The sequence below is a fragment of the Amblyomma americanum genome, chromosome 4 (genome assembly GCF_052857255.1).
Source record: "Amblyomma americanum isolate KBUSLIRL-KWMA chromosome 4, ASM5285725v1, whole genome shotgun sequence".
Taxonomy (NCBI): Eukaryota; Metazoa; Arthropoda; class Arachnida; order Ixodida; family Ixodidae; genus Amblyomma; species Amblyomma americanum.
This window is the reverse complement of record NC_135500.1, coordinates 125,925,882-125,941,895: the sequence shown is the minus strand read 5'-3', so window position 1 is coordinate 125,941,895 and position 16,014 is coordinate 125,925,882. Positions and strand designations below refer to the sequence as shown.

The 16,014-nt window shown below is 45.6% G+C and overlaps 2 protein-coding genes across 2 annotated transcripts in view; one reads left to right on the top strand and one right to left on the bottom strand.

Annotated features, from left to right (window-relative positions):
- LOC144130355 (uncharacterized) lies at nucleotides 1–9,081 on the top strand. Its single transcript, XM_077664285.1, has 4 exons — nucleotides 1–191; nucleotides 4,133–4,176; nucleotides 4,946–5,062; nucleotides 8,786–9,081. The coding sequence occupies exons 1-4, from the start codon at nucleotides 14–16 to the stop codon at nucleotides 8,951–8,953; spliced, it is 507 nt and encodes a 168-aa protein (XP_077520411.1). The 5' UTR covers nucleotides 1–13; the 3' UTR covers nucleotides 8,954–9,081.
- A 3,603-nt stretch (nucleotides 9,082–12,684) lies between these two features.
- LOC144130354 (uncharacterized) overlaps nucleotides 12,685–16,014 on the bottom strand; it is a 49,785-nt gene continuing 46,455 nt past the window's right edge. The window contains exon 9 of the mRNA XM_077664284.1: nucleotides 12,685–15,585. Coding sequence (XP_077520410.1) covers nucleotides 14,670–15,585 — 916 coding nt within the window. The 3' untranslated portion in view covers nucleotides 12,685–14,669. The remainder of the gene's footprint in view (nucleotides 15,586–16,014) is intronic.

Here is a 16,014-nt window from a genome sequence, read left to right as displayed (position 1 = left end):
GTGGCCCGTGCTGATGCCGCACGTGTTGGGCGCCTCCCTGTTCTTCGTATCGGCCTTCGTGCACATGCTGGCGCAGACGAGGCTCATGTACACGCTCACCACCACCACCACGGCCGACGGCGCGTCCAACCTCGGCAACGTCAGGGTCAAGACGCTGCTCACCGCCATCGCCTCCGTCTGCGTCGTGTTCAGTATCCTTCAATAAAGCTTTGTAGGGGGCTAGTTGGTTGTACATACTGACACTTGGGAGCGCTACAATCAAGACAAGGGGACAACACCACATAAGAACACCACGATACACGAGCGCAAACTTTCAACTGCATTTATTTTCGACATGGCGCATATTTATACGCATCTACTCATGGGACGCACCAACATAAAAGCATTAGCGAACATAAAAGCAAAGGACAAGACCACAAGGGAAGTGTGGGAAGCATTTTGCATGGCTTCAGAAAAGGAAGGTGCTGGGTTCGTTAGTGACCCGTCTGTGGTTTTAACAAAAAAAAAAGAAAAATTGTTTTTAGCCGGTCATGTGTGAAGTTCATGATTTGCGAGGATAGCTTATATCTCGCATGGTGTAGGTGATTGCTTTGATATCTTGGCTGGCTCTAGTGCTTTTATGTTTGTGTGTCCCATGATTAGATGCGTATAAATATGCGCCATGTCGAAAATAAACTCAGTTGAAAGTTTGCGCTCGTGTGTCATGGTGTTCTGTCCCCTTGTCTTGATTGTAGCGCTCTCCAGTCTCAGTCAGTATCCTTGGCGGGCTGCACCCCAGTAAAGTCTCGGGATAGGGGGCAAACTTGTCTAAATCCCTGCTGAAAGTTTCCATATTACGAGTTCCAGAATTCCATTTGTTTCCACATGTACTATACGGAGTCTATATGTAGCATACGGAGTAGATGTAGATTTATGCGGAAAACGCGTATAACAACATACGGTCGCGATATGACATCATGCGAAATATATAGAAAACATAGAAATTTTATAGACAACTTATGGACAGCATACCGAAAACGTACGTAGGACAGGTGGATTTCCATATACAGTTCTATATCGCATGGACACCATTTTTCAAATTATTCCACCCTATCCACCCTACCTTAGTCCGTCAGAGGGACACAATCGAAGATATGCTGCTTTAGATAAAAAATAATGCTGTAGAAAAAAGAAAAGACAAAGAGTTGCTCCAGTAGGAAATAATCAGGAGCTTCCTTTCAGCTTGCTTTCGCGGGCTGTCGACCACGAGTGAGACAGTTATTACACATTTCTTTCTCTCATAACCGCTCTTCAACTCATCACGCGATTTCTTACAGTTGAGTGAGAGCTACAAAACGCGAGGCAATGGCTCCAAGACGTGCTTGGTTGAGTCGCGAGCCCGTGAGAAGGGTGCACTCATTTTCACCGTCACCTCGCGTTCACAACATGCACCGTAGTAAAGATTAGAGTACAACTTTCGAGAACTGCTTCAGGAGGAACATGGGTGATATCAGCGCCAAGGTGGTCGCTGCTTTGTTTCTTTCTGTCAAGATGATCTAGGGACCTCTCTTCAACTGCTTAGCGTGCCGAGCATCAGCTGAACAAGATGCTCTGTTAGCTTCAGGGTTAAGGCGAACAGTCAATGAAATCTCAATATCTCAATGAAATCTAGGAGCGAGCGATGAGGAGCTAGTTGGTACGAGATGGTTAGAAGCTTAAAACTGCGCTAATGGGTGACAATAGGTGAAATCAATTGTTATTTATGCGCTCGTCCTGTCTACTTCTCATGTGCCCTGTCCCCTGCGCATTTTTATGCCTTTATAATCATCTCAATGAAACCCGTTCTCTGGATTTTGGTTACAACCTATCCAGATTCCGCACTCGCGACATCTGGTAGCAATCAGGCCTGTTCGACTTTTACAGCCCGAGCTCATGAACACCGGCATGTGTCATTACATGACTGCATCGCTATAGGCTGACCTCTTAGCATCGTAGAGGATAAGAACCTGATGGTCGGCATAAAGTATCGGAGGACAATATAATACTACAGAAGGAATCATTAAGAAAGACCTGCATGCACCCTCACAAGCTGAGAAACCTAGCTAAATTCGCTGCCTTCTTTTGGTTTTTCTTCCGTGCTCTACTAAATCTGAATGCTTCTGTCACCTCTGACAGACAGACCGCAAAAGAAGCCGCATGTGTTTTGGCAGCATTTGAGTATGCTCATAGGGCTTGCCTTCTCAGCATTGCTTTTATTCTTGGCGCTAGGGAAAGGGTCAATGTGAAATTAATAGTAATCATCGCACCATTTATCAACTGACAAGAAGATAAACTGAACGCACCAGTAAACGCCTTGCCTCATTTAATGACAAGGTTTGTACTATAGTTTATCAGGCGCTAACGTTCCTGGTTTCGAAATAAAACACCGCACTCCGCTTTAAGGCCGGTTCAACTCCTCTGCGGCATTTGGTAAGGCTCTGAAGAAGCTAATACTAAATTTTGAATTTCATACCCAATTACTGGACCCATTATTTGAGTCTCTACATTCAGACAAGCCAAAAACTTCGATTCGCATACCATGTGAATTCCATCGGCATTACATTCACTGTTCTTTCTATCTTCATCAATTATTGTACGTACACTCAGCAAGGCCGTAGGAAATGATAGAGGCCAAACGCATGCGCATTCTGGTTTGCTTCTTCTTGAAGGCCTTGATCCTGGGCTAACAGGTTTAATACCGTTTCTGAGGAGACTAACCGCTTATGCAGTTAGAACAAGAAAAAGAATTAACGCACTAGACACCACCGCACATCATACCCATATTTGTTCATCTCCCATAAAAGCATAATTGTCATCAGCACGTTTAAGGCAGCTTTACCTCCTCGAAGGGCCAGAGCAAAGGTTTTTGGCTAATAACAAGTCGTAGGTCGATAATATATATGACTAGAAAACCCCTATATCTTTGTACAAATCGTTACCTGTTTGTGCAGCCGTCGGACTTGTTCAACTTCGCTGGCTTTTCATAATGCCGGTCATAATCTGTGTTTTTTTGTTTATTTGTTTCTAGTTGTTACTAATTTCGTTCCCTGAAGCAAAGTATAGCAATGGCAAAATGGCTTGACGAAGAAATAACTACGGCTGACCATCAAACTGCCCTTCTCGAAAGTATAGCTTAAACTCGTGGCTTACTGGTCACGAGGGTGTCTTCTTTTTAGTTCGCCGTTCAGTACTTCTTAACACACTTGATATGCGTCATAAGTTAGCACTGCACATCAGGGCTACTTAGTGCGATTCCAGAAGAAGGAGATGTAGGGGCGCTTAGCGGCATCGTTTCTATGCCGTGAACAGATCGCCCTCTTTTTAGTATCAATAAGTTCGTGAAAGCGTTACTTAGATGAAACCGAAAAAAGTTGAAGACGTACTACGGCCGTACTCTGTACATACGCACGTTGTCATTGCATGAACATAACTGAAAACGGTGGATAATTGAGCAATCTGTAATCCATGACATATGTTGCATGGACTGCCGACTGCTGAGTTTGTTTCGTTTCTCAGTTCTTTGTTCTTTGTTTTTTTTTAGCTACACATATTGCGTCATGTACTTAGCTGTTTCTGTGTGCTTTCCGCGCTTTTAGGAGATGTGTGTGCATGGTGGCTAGCCAGCACCAGCGCTGCGGCGTCCCAGTGCTCTTTGCCGCTCTTTAAATGGTTATATGCCACATCGTCTTAAGTTAGTTCTGATAACACCTACACCAGCACTATTACAACACTAATACGAAACTATAAAGCTACAGCGCCTTGAAACTGCTTTCAGCAAGTAGTTTGTTGCCAGTGAAAGGGATTGGCTTTAATATAAAGCTTTTACCTCACAGTGGTCGGTTAGTTGTGTACCACGTTGGGAAGTGAGCTGCTAACCTATCTCTACAAGAACACAGTTACGTTAACGCCTGCGCCGCGAACTTGGGTTCCGGACTCCATCCCCTTTTTGGAAAAGCCGATTGTTCAGCACTCATTGCCATGATGAGTCGCTTTGCAGGCTATGTTTTCGAACAAGCTGTCCAGATAACAATTAGTCTTTATAGAACGTATCCACTTCAAGTTAGTTCTTGAGCAACTCTCGTGACGCATCATTCCTTAATAAAAAATCTCTCAGTGGTTATATTTGCTCCTGTTGGCGAGGAATTCTACGTCAGGAAGGTAAGCCCCAATACTGCTTATTCACGAAGGTGAAAATCTAGTTGAGATTTTTTGCATATTTTGAGTCTGGTGAAACACGGCTTTGATTCAAGGCATTTCCTGATAGTTCCTTGCAGACTTGCGACCTGATAATATTTATGCAGACAGCCATTTAGTCCTGTGATACATGGAGAGAAGTTATTTATGAGGTTGAAGATTTTTCCCAGTTAAGCAGTAATTCTGATTCATTCAGAGCAGTTCTGAGAACTCTTACATCTCTTTCCAGTGTTTTTTTTTTAGAACTCTAACTTTAGAGTTTAAAACGCAGTCATAAAAATGTAATATCGCGGATAACCAAAGTGTGCTAAGCCGCATTGGGTGCTATATGATCTGAGAAAATACAGGGAACAGTGCTTTGACAAATAGGACATAGAAGGAGATGACAGGCGCCTGTGCTGACTAGAAACACATTATTACGGTCTCAGGCTAGAGGGAGCTATCAGGAAAAATCCAAATGCATAACCAAGATGATTTACAATTAAGAAATGAAGGGGGTGGGACCGTTTTTAATGTAGCGGCGCATCATTCTGCAACAAACACTGGCGCTTGCCAGCGGTGCCTATTGTCAGTTCCTTCTGTTTTCTGCATTAAGAGCATTGTTTCTAGGGTTTTATTGCACACCAGATAACCACTCTAACAGCCAGGATATACTCTGGTGTAATTCAGAGATTTGTCATTAGTTGCGATATTCAACTCACTGTCAACAGGCTGTCTTTTTTTCTTTAATTAGGGGCGCCAGGACATCTACGATCCAGCCGTCAATTTCCGAAGAACGAATGTCCGCATCTTCGAAGCAATGCCCCCGGAGTTGGTCAACCAAACTCTCTTCAGGCAATACTCTCGCAATGTAAGGCACCTCGGGCAGGCGTCTGCTGGCTACATTTTTTGAATAGCCATTCAGCACTCACCTTTTAGCCTCCCCGTTCAGTATTTCGGTGACACTTCACCGAATAGTATTTGATGCTGTTAGGTTCAGCGCACAAAACCAAATTATGAGACGTGCAGAGCTACGGACGACAAACATAGCCGCGTGTACTGCCACGTCATCATACTACGATATGTTAACATTCGCGAGCAAGGTACGCTTGCGGTACAGGGCGAGCTTAATGGCAGGCCTTCTCGACCCAATCACAAATTAGTAGTGATGATGCTGCTGCTCCGTGGATGCCTCGCCTTTTCTATCCTTTTCTATCCCATTTCCATGTATGTATTTGTGTGTATGTATTTGTATGTATGTATTTGTATGTATTTATTTGTAGCGTGGTTGGAGATTTGAGAGACAGCGAAATGCGTGTACCATGCATGTAGCACGACAGAGCTCTCTGGAATCATATGCGATACTCCACATGAGAACAGTGTACTACCAAAAGCAGGCGTTTTTATTCGAGCAAAAACTCGACGCTATCAAATTATCACGCCGCCTTTGGTGACCAGACGAACTGTTTAGTGCTGCTTTAAATGCGGTTATGAAGCAAAAAAAAAAATCAGATGCGCCACCAGTATGCGAGTACCAGCCTATCTGTACCTGGACCCCTCCGTCTGTTCCGTGCTAAAATTCGCCACAGGTCGCTCTCAGATGTTGCTCAGTAGTTTCGCAGCTGGTAAGATGATGATCCGCAGTTTCGCAGCTGGTAAAATAATGAAACTAGCCAACTTTGAAATCATCCTTTGGATGGCGTACGTTCATGTGCTGTAGAGCAAGCGCTCGATAATGCGTAAACACGTTTCTTCACAATAAATCGATCTGTGCTCGGAGGGCGAAAGTTGTGAGTAGCGTAGTAAACGCTCCGTTTCTCTGTCACTCGGGCACATTCTGGTGTGTGATTAGTTCACTGTTATTGTGGTCGCTGTTAATACAATCGTTTGGAATATTATACTTCGTTTTTTTTACAACGAGAGCTGTTAAGCGCCCGTTCCTGGTTGTGGCGTCTCGTGGTAATATGTCGTAGTATGTCGTAGTCGTCGGCGTAATCGGTGGGTGCGTTGCCATGAAAACCACTCGGAGGGTGGTTACCGTGCAAGCAGGAAGGTATGACATGAGCGGATAAATGCGTAACCGGTGGGTGGTTACCACAGGAACTGTGCAGAGCGTGGTTACCGGGGAAGAAGGAGGGTATGTGGAGAGCGGAGGAATAACCCACCAGTAGGATGATTAGCCTGAAAGGAGTAGGATATGGCGAGAGTACAAGAAGGCGCAACCGGTCAGCATTTGCCACGGAAACCACCCAGAGGATAGTTAACCTGGAAGGACGAGGAGGGTTACCATGGAGGGAGGCTTTATGGTGAGAGCGTTGGAAGGGGTAACCGGAGGCGGGTTACAATGGTAACCGCCCGGAAGGTAGTTACCGTGGAAGGAGGAGGGTGTGGCGGAAGCGGAGAAATCCTCAATCGCAGGATGATTACCTTGGGAGCACGGTATGGCAGACAGCGTCAGAGAGCGCAACAGGTACTTGGTTGCCGTAGGATTCAACAGCAGGGTAGTTACCCCAGAAGGATAAAGAGGGTTTCCATGGAATGATGGGACGGCGAGAGAAGGATAGTATGACGAGAGTGTACGAAGGCGTACCACAGTCACCATCCGGTGCGCGGTTACCGCGGGAGGAGGAAGGGTGTGGTGAGAGCGGATGAATGTAGCAGGGTCCATCTGCGGAAGCGGCTGCGAAACGCGCTGTCCGAGGATAGGGTGACGGGCGGCTCTGCGCGTCTAGAACAGCGAATTGGAGAGGAGACCTAGACGAAAACGGCTGTGCGTGGAAAACTAAAAAGAGCGCCCTATAGCCATAGAGATGTGAGGCCGCTCTCGTATTTTCTACCACAACATATCGTAAAGCATAACTGCCTTAACAGCTGTCGCTGAATCTCGCGTTAACCAGTGGTAACCGCGCTGTCGTTCTTTTTCTTGCTTTGATATTTCGTCCAAGCGACGCCCGAAGGGTTATTTTCAATGTAGCATTTATAACCCCTTTCCCATAACCACGGGACCTTCTCCACTGCGTAAAAACTCCTCAATATTGGTATTGCAGGAACTCTCGAGATGTGAATTGCTAGAAACCCGTCGGCGCTACAACCCAAAGCAAGCATCTTAACGCTTGTCGCTTTGGTACAAAGCATGCAAAACACATGTCTAGAACTTCAAAACTGTGTGCTCCGCAACTCCTAAAACCATTGTGAGTACGAAAGCAAGAAAATGGCGATGAAATCCTATGAGTTTAACTGCACGTGCTTACATCCAGACCATTTTTAACCAAATGTCATTGCGAGATATCGCGTGTTCTGCACGAAACACGCCCAGAACATGTTCTACAGATGTGTTTTGGCTCTCTGTATGTACAACGCCGACAGAACTGCGCCGGGAGAAGTTATTCTATTCTATTAGGACCCATTATACATTCTCTATTTCGGATGCATTTGGTCGTCTGGAATGGGCCATTGTTATCCGGTGACGTAGTTGTGGCTTTCAAGCTTCCGTGGAAAGCAACCGAACCTTTTACTCACCGGCGAGACCAGACATCGCTATTGGCTGCATGCCGCAGCCAATGGCTGACTGGCGCGGACGATGAGGGGCGCCGGTTATCGCCTACGAGTAAACGCGTTACCCGGAGATTTATCGCGTTGGCCGCAACGATGGTTCGTCCCTTGCGGCCATCGCATGATCATAGCGTCACGCTGACGTCATCCCAAATGAAATGGGAAACTGATATTCATTTCAAGTAGGTTCTTTCAGAATATAGCCCCATGTCTCAAGAAGGCTTTCTTTTTCAATATTCTCTTACAGTACTTTGTTACCGATAGGTTTTCATTGAGTTGTAGGCTGCTGTTCGATGCCCTTTGTGATAAAACAACATGTTTCATACCGAACATTGTGCTTGTATACAGAAGCAGCGTTTCCGTATATCGACCCGAGCGTGACAAAAGTTATGCTGCTATGCGGTGCATCACTTGAGAAAGTAACGGCTTGTAGTCTTAACTGTGCCCACTCATCGAGGTGTTTCCGTAGCATTGCTGACGTTTTTGCGTATTTAGTCGGAACTAGCGCTGGGGTGGCCTGGCAGCTACTTGGAGAGGTGACTGCAGTCGACAGCAGCGACCAGCTCCCTCCGGTAGCTAAGGTGACATGTGAGAGGCGTGACGGTGGACTGAAATCAATACATCTTTGCCTCATGCTAATTCACGTTTGATAACACGTTGCCGCTTGTTTGTGACTAGTGATGCTTTAATATGCATTATTTAAACGGACTGTGTGCAACAGACGAATCTCATCATCATCAACCTGACTACGCCCACTGCAGGGCAAAGGCCTCTCCCATGTCTCTCCAATTAACCCTGTCCTTTGCCAGCTACATCCGCCGTATCCCCACAAACTTCTTAATCTCATCTGCCCACCTAACTTCCAATTACGTAGTTTTATTTAAGGAGGGTGTTTAAAAAACACAATTTTAACGAGTCCAAACTGTCCGTTCAATAATTAGAAAGTTCGAATGAAGCGAGTCCAAATTAAAGAGTTCACAGCAAATCGACCATGACCATCGCGGACGCGAATAACTCTGTGCCTGTCTCGGCTTGTGTGCAGTACCCGCCCAGCGCTTCGTTCTCCATCGCCGCCGAGTGGGTGTTTGTCTTCTGCTACCTACTGTACTTCGCCACTTACGCCAACGACCTCCAAGACTGCACCTTCATCCTCGACCTATACGTCATAGACCCTACCGCACCGCCGCCTCAACCACTGCAGGAGCCATAAGGACATTCGTCCTCCATATAGATTTTATTAGAACGATATTTCATCTTGTCTTCTTTTAGTGTTCTTACAATTATTTATTCCTCTATGCTCAGCTGTTAATTGCGTAACTTTCAATATATCATCCGCTTCGAAAGCAAAGTCAGTGTCTTTGTCTGAAAAACAAATATTTCTTGTTAATGTTGTCCACGCTACGTCAGCTTCTATGCAGTTCCGGGCACATTTTCGCTGGCTTAGATAGATAGTGCCCCCACGTGATCTGCCAGGACAAAGAAGCTGGCATCAGATTGATAGCTTTAAACGGACGCCCTATTTCGTTGCATGTATTCTTCTCTTTAATGATGCGTAAGACATTAGAATACGCAGATCACCACGTGATATTAGTCCACGACCGCTGAAGAATGTAAAGTTGAATGCCTTCGCTTATCGTCTATTTCGGTTTCATCAACCGAGCGATAGCTGCGAGGTGTTAAAAGTGTCCAGGCAACGCGAGGGATGAAAAAATTGCAACCGCTCATACGTCGTTTCTTGTCATTTCAACTCGTGAAGCTGGCTGGCTTAAGCGTTGTACTGAATTCGAAGTATGTACCAGAGATTATACTGCCTTTTTTTTTCCTTCTTCACCTGGCCTAAACCTTCACGTGACCTTACACGTCACACCAAGCGTTCGGTTGATGAAATCGAAACAGCACCGAGAAGAAATTGGTTTATAAATTGTATAGTGGGGATAGGAAACTATCAAGGAGTGATCTGTGTATGGTAATTTTATTTTATTTTATTAGGTCATCAAAGGCCCCATTTCAGGGGTATTGCATAAGGAGTGTGCGGGGAGTATGGCAGTTGTGACGAAAAATGGTTTTCGGTGGCAGTCTTAAGAAGCGATGTGGCCGGGAAGGTCGTTCCTGTCCAGGGCAGTAAGGAGACCAAAATTTTTGGAATGTTGTGGTATGGGCGCGCTGGGGGTGGACTGCTTTGCAATGGCTATGATGGGATAAACGACGGGCTGGACGAATGAATACGTTATCGGGTGGAAAGCTGTGAAAAACTTATGGCAAAGAGAAAGGCGACCTAGTTTGCGGCGCGATGCTAGAGTACGAAGTTCAAATTGGGATTTTTGTTTGGTTGCACTAGTGCGATAAAAGTGTTTCGAAAGAATGAATTGTGATGCACGATTCTACATAGATTCCATTAAATTTCGTTAGTTTGGTGAGGATCGAATACAGAATCTGCTACTCTAGTTTAGGTCTAACAAGCGACATCACCTTAGGGATTAACTTGACTGAAGGGGGGTTCTATGGCAGTGTTACGCCGTAAGTAGCTAAGGACGCGATTGGCCGAGCAAGCTGTATCAGTAATATGATTGGACTAGGATAGGTCACTGGAGATATGAATACCTAAGTACCTGATAGTGTCGGTTTGAGTTATAGGACAACCGTAAATGAGGTAGCTAGGAGGTGAATAGTTAAGTCGCTGGTGGAAAGACTACAAAAGGTTTTATTGACATTCGTTTTCAGGAGCCTAGTGTCACGCCTCTCTTTCACTTTCAGGAAATTGTTCTGTAGGGCAGTAAAATCTGATAGGTTATGTATAGAACGGAACATCACACAGTCGTCAGCAAACAGGCGTATGTTAGATTTCATGTTGTCTGGCAGGTCGTTAATATAAATGAGGAAAAGTAGAGGGGCTAGTACACTACCTTGGGGAACACCTGACCGAAGATGTGAGAGAGGATGAATGGGTGTTGGGGACAACAAGCTGGAGACGATTGGTTAGGAAATTGCTGATCCAAGGGAGCACAAAAGAGTCTAAGTTAAGACTTTACAGTTTTAGTAGCAGGTGATGATGCGGGAGTTTGTTGAAAGCCTTCTCAAAATCTAAAAAAAAAGTCTTCAGTGGGTATATTAAGGTCAAGATTCGTGTGAATATCATGAAGGGAAAAAATGAGCTGGGATTTACAAGAGTGACCTTGACCGAAGCCATGCTGGTAGGGGTGGAATAAGCTGACGAATGATAGGAAAGTTGCTACCTGAGAATAAGTAATGTACTCCACAATTTTTGAACCAACACTTGGGCATGATGCGTTGCCTTTTTTTTTTTTTGAAGACAGGAATGCTCTCCCCAATCCTTCAGTCGGCGACAATGGTGCAAAAGTTGGCGACTGCTGCAAATATGAGCGACAAAACAAAGCTAGTGACATGCTTATTTCGGCAATGGAAATTGTACCTTCTGTACAAGTACTGCATTAGGAAGTCAAGATAGGCTCAAAGCACCTGGAGGTTATAAATTATGCGTTGTAATGCCTAACACAATATCTGCAAGAAGCAAACACGAATGAAAAAATTAGCTGTTTATACTCCTTAAAATTGACTGTTGCTAACACCGGTTCTGCACTTCCATACGGCGCCCGAAGCACCCTCAGGTACTTCGAGCCTATCTCGACTTCCTAATGCAGTATTTGCACGGAACATACGATTGTTATTACCGAAAATCTGCATGCGGTTATAGAGCAAGCAACTAGATGAAATACACGCTCGGGGCCATTTGGTGCATGTGAGGGCGATGAAATAATTGGCTGAAGCACGCGCACACTGTCTCGTTGCTTGTTTTCAATTACGGAATGTGAATAAAGAAAACTAAGACTTATTCATGCAAGCGTGAAATTGTAATTTATCTCGGCTGTAACAGGCTTCAAACAGTGAAAGCACCGAGCAACCCAAAATAATAGCCGCCTTATACTGAACTTCCTCTGAATTATGCACATAGCCCCTTCCTTACAGACGCACTTCTATTTTTAACAGGAAAATTATTGATTAACATTCATCTTACATAATTCACCGATGTGTTCGTTTTGTTAAAACAAAAGGAGGGGAATAGCTCTTACGAAATTATATTTGGCTCTAAGGTGTGGCCGGTTCTTGAAAGAGCGATTGCAAGAGGTTTTGTAATCTGAGCTATGAAGAGCCGCTCATCGCGCGGGGCCCCGCAGGATAGCAGAAGCTATCAGAGTCGTGGACTGACCCCAGCCACAATGGGTGGTCCCGTACTCGGCCTTCCTATAAACAACAGTTGTTCACACCACCACCAGCACTGTGAAATTACTGAGGGATGTAGTTCTTACAAAGGGGAAAAGAGAGGAAAAAGTCATGCCCGGTTGTGAGAGTGTCCATAGGTAGCCTTTTTAGTGACATAGGTCAGGAGTAAAACACATTTATCTCCGTATTCGCACTACTGTGTTGCACGTAATTATGCTTTCGAGATGGGATAGCTAAGTCACGTGTTAGACAACACAATTTTTTTTACAGACCTGACAAAAATTGTGTGCACCGTGGATATTGATGTCACGCGGTTTGTGTCGGACAATTAACGGATTCGCAATTAAACACTGTAAAATCGGTTACTACGTCATTGTGCTTTCCACTTGTTTTAATGCCTGTAAGTTCCCGCTTTCTTAGGGTATTTATTTTTTCCGTCTTGCTGCATGCGGCAAATGCAGGAAAAAGAGGGCAAGTGTCTGTGAGAAAAGTAAACCTTTGTCAAGCCTTTTCATTGCATCTCTTGAAGTTCAAGGATAACTTTTTGCTCTTTAATTAACTCAATTCGTTGATTGAGTGCTTGATAAAGTAATGTCATCTTAGATCAAATCTGAGATCTTAGATAAAATCTGCATGTCGTTATTAAAACCAATGTGTTTTACGATAATTTTGCATCTTTTCATAATGAATTCAACGCAGTTTCAACAAGAACAGGTTTATTTCCAAGTATATGGCTTACATATGGTGAGTAACTCTCTGAATCCGAAAGAGGAATGTAAAAAATGCTTCCTTTCTCTAATAGCACACGTTCAATACATGTGGCGCTTCGCGTTTAGCGCTCTGGTCAAGCACCGAACCATACAGATGACCTTGCTACCAGAAGGCACTTGTACTCGCTGCGTAGCCAATCAGCTACACACAACGCATGAAGGAAGGCATGCGTGACAGTGAACGTCGCGCTTCTGGAGTCATCTGGTCGCTCCGCTGCAGCTACAATTAAATGAACATTGGTTAGTTTAAGTTCGGAAGCGTTATATATACAGCCATCAAATGTTATGGGCTTCGAGCCAAATGTCTTTACCGAATTTTGTTTGAAGCTGAAGCTCGAAGTTTGTTTTTTCCTCTCTTGCAAAGGAGGAATCGAGACTAAAACCTGCAGAAACAGCCTGACAGGAGGTCCCGGCTCCTTTAGATAACTGACAGCTCAGGAGGAAGACGGCGGCTATAGAGCATTACATAAGAATACAAAAATGAACGACAATGGTTATACAGCAATTCATAAAATTACAAAAGAAGCGACCTATCTCTTAACGGCAAAGTAATTCAAAAACAAAACGAATTGCAGTATTAACTCCTCAAAATGTAGTTAAAAGAGCAATTCACAGGCCACATATGCACATGAAATAATAGTCAAATAATATGCGAAGCAAGCAAAAGGTCACAAAGAATCTTTGAGAAAAGACAATCAAATAACACCGCAGTTAACAGAAAACGTGATATCAAATTCTCAGACAAATATTTTCCCGACAGCAATCCGGACAGAAGCCATACGAGGTACTCACATATTGTACCCTTAAGGTAGCTATAAAGCGCCATCTGATGGAACGCAGTTCCCTTCTTGCGTATGCACATACGCATCATAGCGCTATAACAAGCCATCCCGAGTTGTATTGCTTAAGCGTATGCCGCCACCGCTGGCAGCGATGGACAGTAAGCGTCCATAAACATCTAGCACACATTCTTATTCTTTCTCGTTTAGCGACATTCAAGCGCGCTGTCTAGCATTGCTAGTGGCGTCACTTACCTTTTTCGCATCAGACCTCAAGCGTTACAAGCATCAGACATAATGACGACAAACATGTCGATGAATTGCGCATCTACTTTTTCTGCATCCAGCGAACTTGCTCTGGGCAGGCCCATGATCTCCACATAATCAAAAAAGCCATGATAGGCCCTATTAAAGACTTAGGTACGACCATGGGTTGTATCAGCCCGTCATCCAACGAGAAGCCAAGCGACCAGCCTGTAGCAAGAGGTAGCTCAGCGAAGATTTACAGGAGTTGCAACTTCTGTGAGAGTTATCTGGCTCACTTACGAAGTGGGAACTCTGGTGGCGAACACGCACAGTCACTACAAAATAAAAAGTCTTCCTCTGAAACGGAAGTCGGTTTGCGAGGCTTGGAAGATTCAAGAACTGAGATGCGTAGAATTCGTTGCACTGAATACGTGGTACAGACACTGTAGGTAAGGAAATTGTACATCTCAGTGGTCTTATCTCGTCCCTATGCCCTTGAAACCGCATTCAAATACGGTAACCTTAACCTCGTAGGCGCACAGAATTGCGTATTGCTCTTCAGCATCAGGTACCAGCCAGCACTTAACCTTCGTTGCACTGGAGGAGGCACAGCACAGAGCACGGCTTGAAAGGCTAAATGTGGCGGGGAGCCCTGGCCCTAAAAGGAAAGATGCCAGGCAGTGGGAAAGAGGCCTTTGTAGTTGGCAACGCAGGCACCACAAAACATCTGAACAGCCCACCACGTCATCTTTGTTCGTTCCATCGTGAGGAAACGGTGTCTTGACACCTGTGGTAGCCTACGTCTCGGCCGCAGAGTTAGTGACTTGTTGCTTGGAAACTAACAGTGCCTCTGTCAAACCAAACAGTCGGTTCATTTTGACCAAGGGGAAGCTTATCGCATGGTCGATATCTTAACTCTCTTGCCCTTTTCTTTCTCGTTCTCCTTCTCCCTGTCTTCCTCTGGCAAAGGCGGCCTGTGGTGAGCCAGTCGGAGCTCCTCGTCAAGTTGCAGCCTGGTGAGCTTGCAGTCTATCAGGAAAGTGGCCACCAACGGCAGCCGCCACTTGCCTTTCAGCTTTGGCTTGGGCATGGCGAAGATGACCAGTTTGAACATGCCTACTCGCTGCGGCACGATCTGAAATGTGACGCGACGGTCTTTGTCTTCGCGGGTAATCATTCCCTTGAGGTCCATCTCCACACCATCCGAGTCCAGCAGCTGGTGGCTCACGAGCATCGACTCCGACAGGTCGATGGTGAGCTTGCGCTTGGCTCCCCACGACACGATCACGGGCCCCGTCTGGTCTACGAGCCGCATGTTGTAGTCGTAGAAGGCCTGGGTGGGACCCCACGGAACCTCGTTCAACGGGTACGGCATGAGGTACTTCTTGGCACGAACACAGTCCAGCAGGAAGATGCCAATGTTCTGCAGGCTGGCGCTGGCCGCTGTGGCACCCCCTTCGGTCACAGTGGCTGCTCGCATGTCCCGTTCACGATTGGCGTAGATCTTGAGGAAGTAGCGGCCTTCCGTGGGTGGCGTAACGCCAAAGCAGGCAACGCAACGATCTTCCAGGAGGTGGCAGAAGACATAGTTGTTCAGGGTCGCGTTCTCAGTTTCGTCAGACGGGTACAGCTTAAACTTGTAACGCATGGGCTCGTGTGAGGCTAGCCGCAGCTCCGTGCGCACCCGGAACATGATGGGGTTCTGAGGTCGTGTGCGCAAGCGCATGTTGAGTTGGAAGAAATGGGGCGTCACCTTCGGAAGCGAGTTGAATTCATTGAGAGTCAGGGGCTTGTCCAGCAGCTGCCACCTGGGGGTGGTGGAAAGAAAAAATTATTTGTCCTCGCTGTAGAGATTAAGATTATTTAAAGAATGCTCACATGGCTGGTTTTGCTTTAGCAGGGTGTGTTGCTGGGCGAGTTGGTTTGACATTGTGAACACTGAAGCGCTGGCAGACGACGGACGAACGGAGGACGAGACACACAGTGCGCTGTGACGAGACACACAGTGCGCTGTGCGTCTCGTCCTCCTTTCGTCCGTCGTCTGCCAGCGCTTCAGTGTTCAGGAGGTTTTGCGTTTACAGTTCATAAAGATGCAACCACAGCCAGCTCAGGCAGCCGAAAATAGTATTGCATAAGTGAACCTTTTAGCTTTCAACTCTGGTTCTGAAGTTATATCAGTTGACTAAAGCATTGTCGTGGAAGACAGACCCTAAGTTCCTCAAGGCTACTCATGGTGC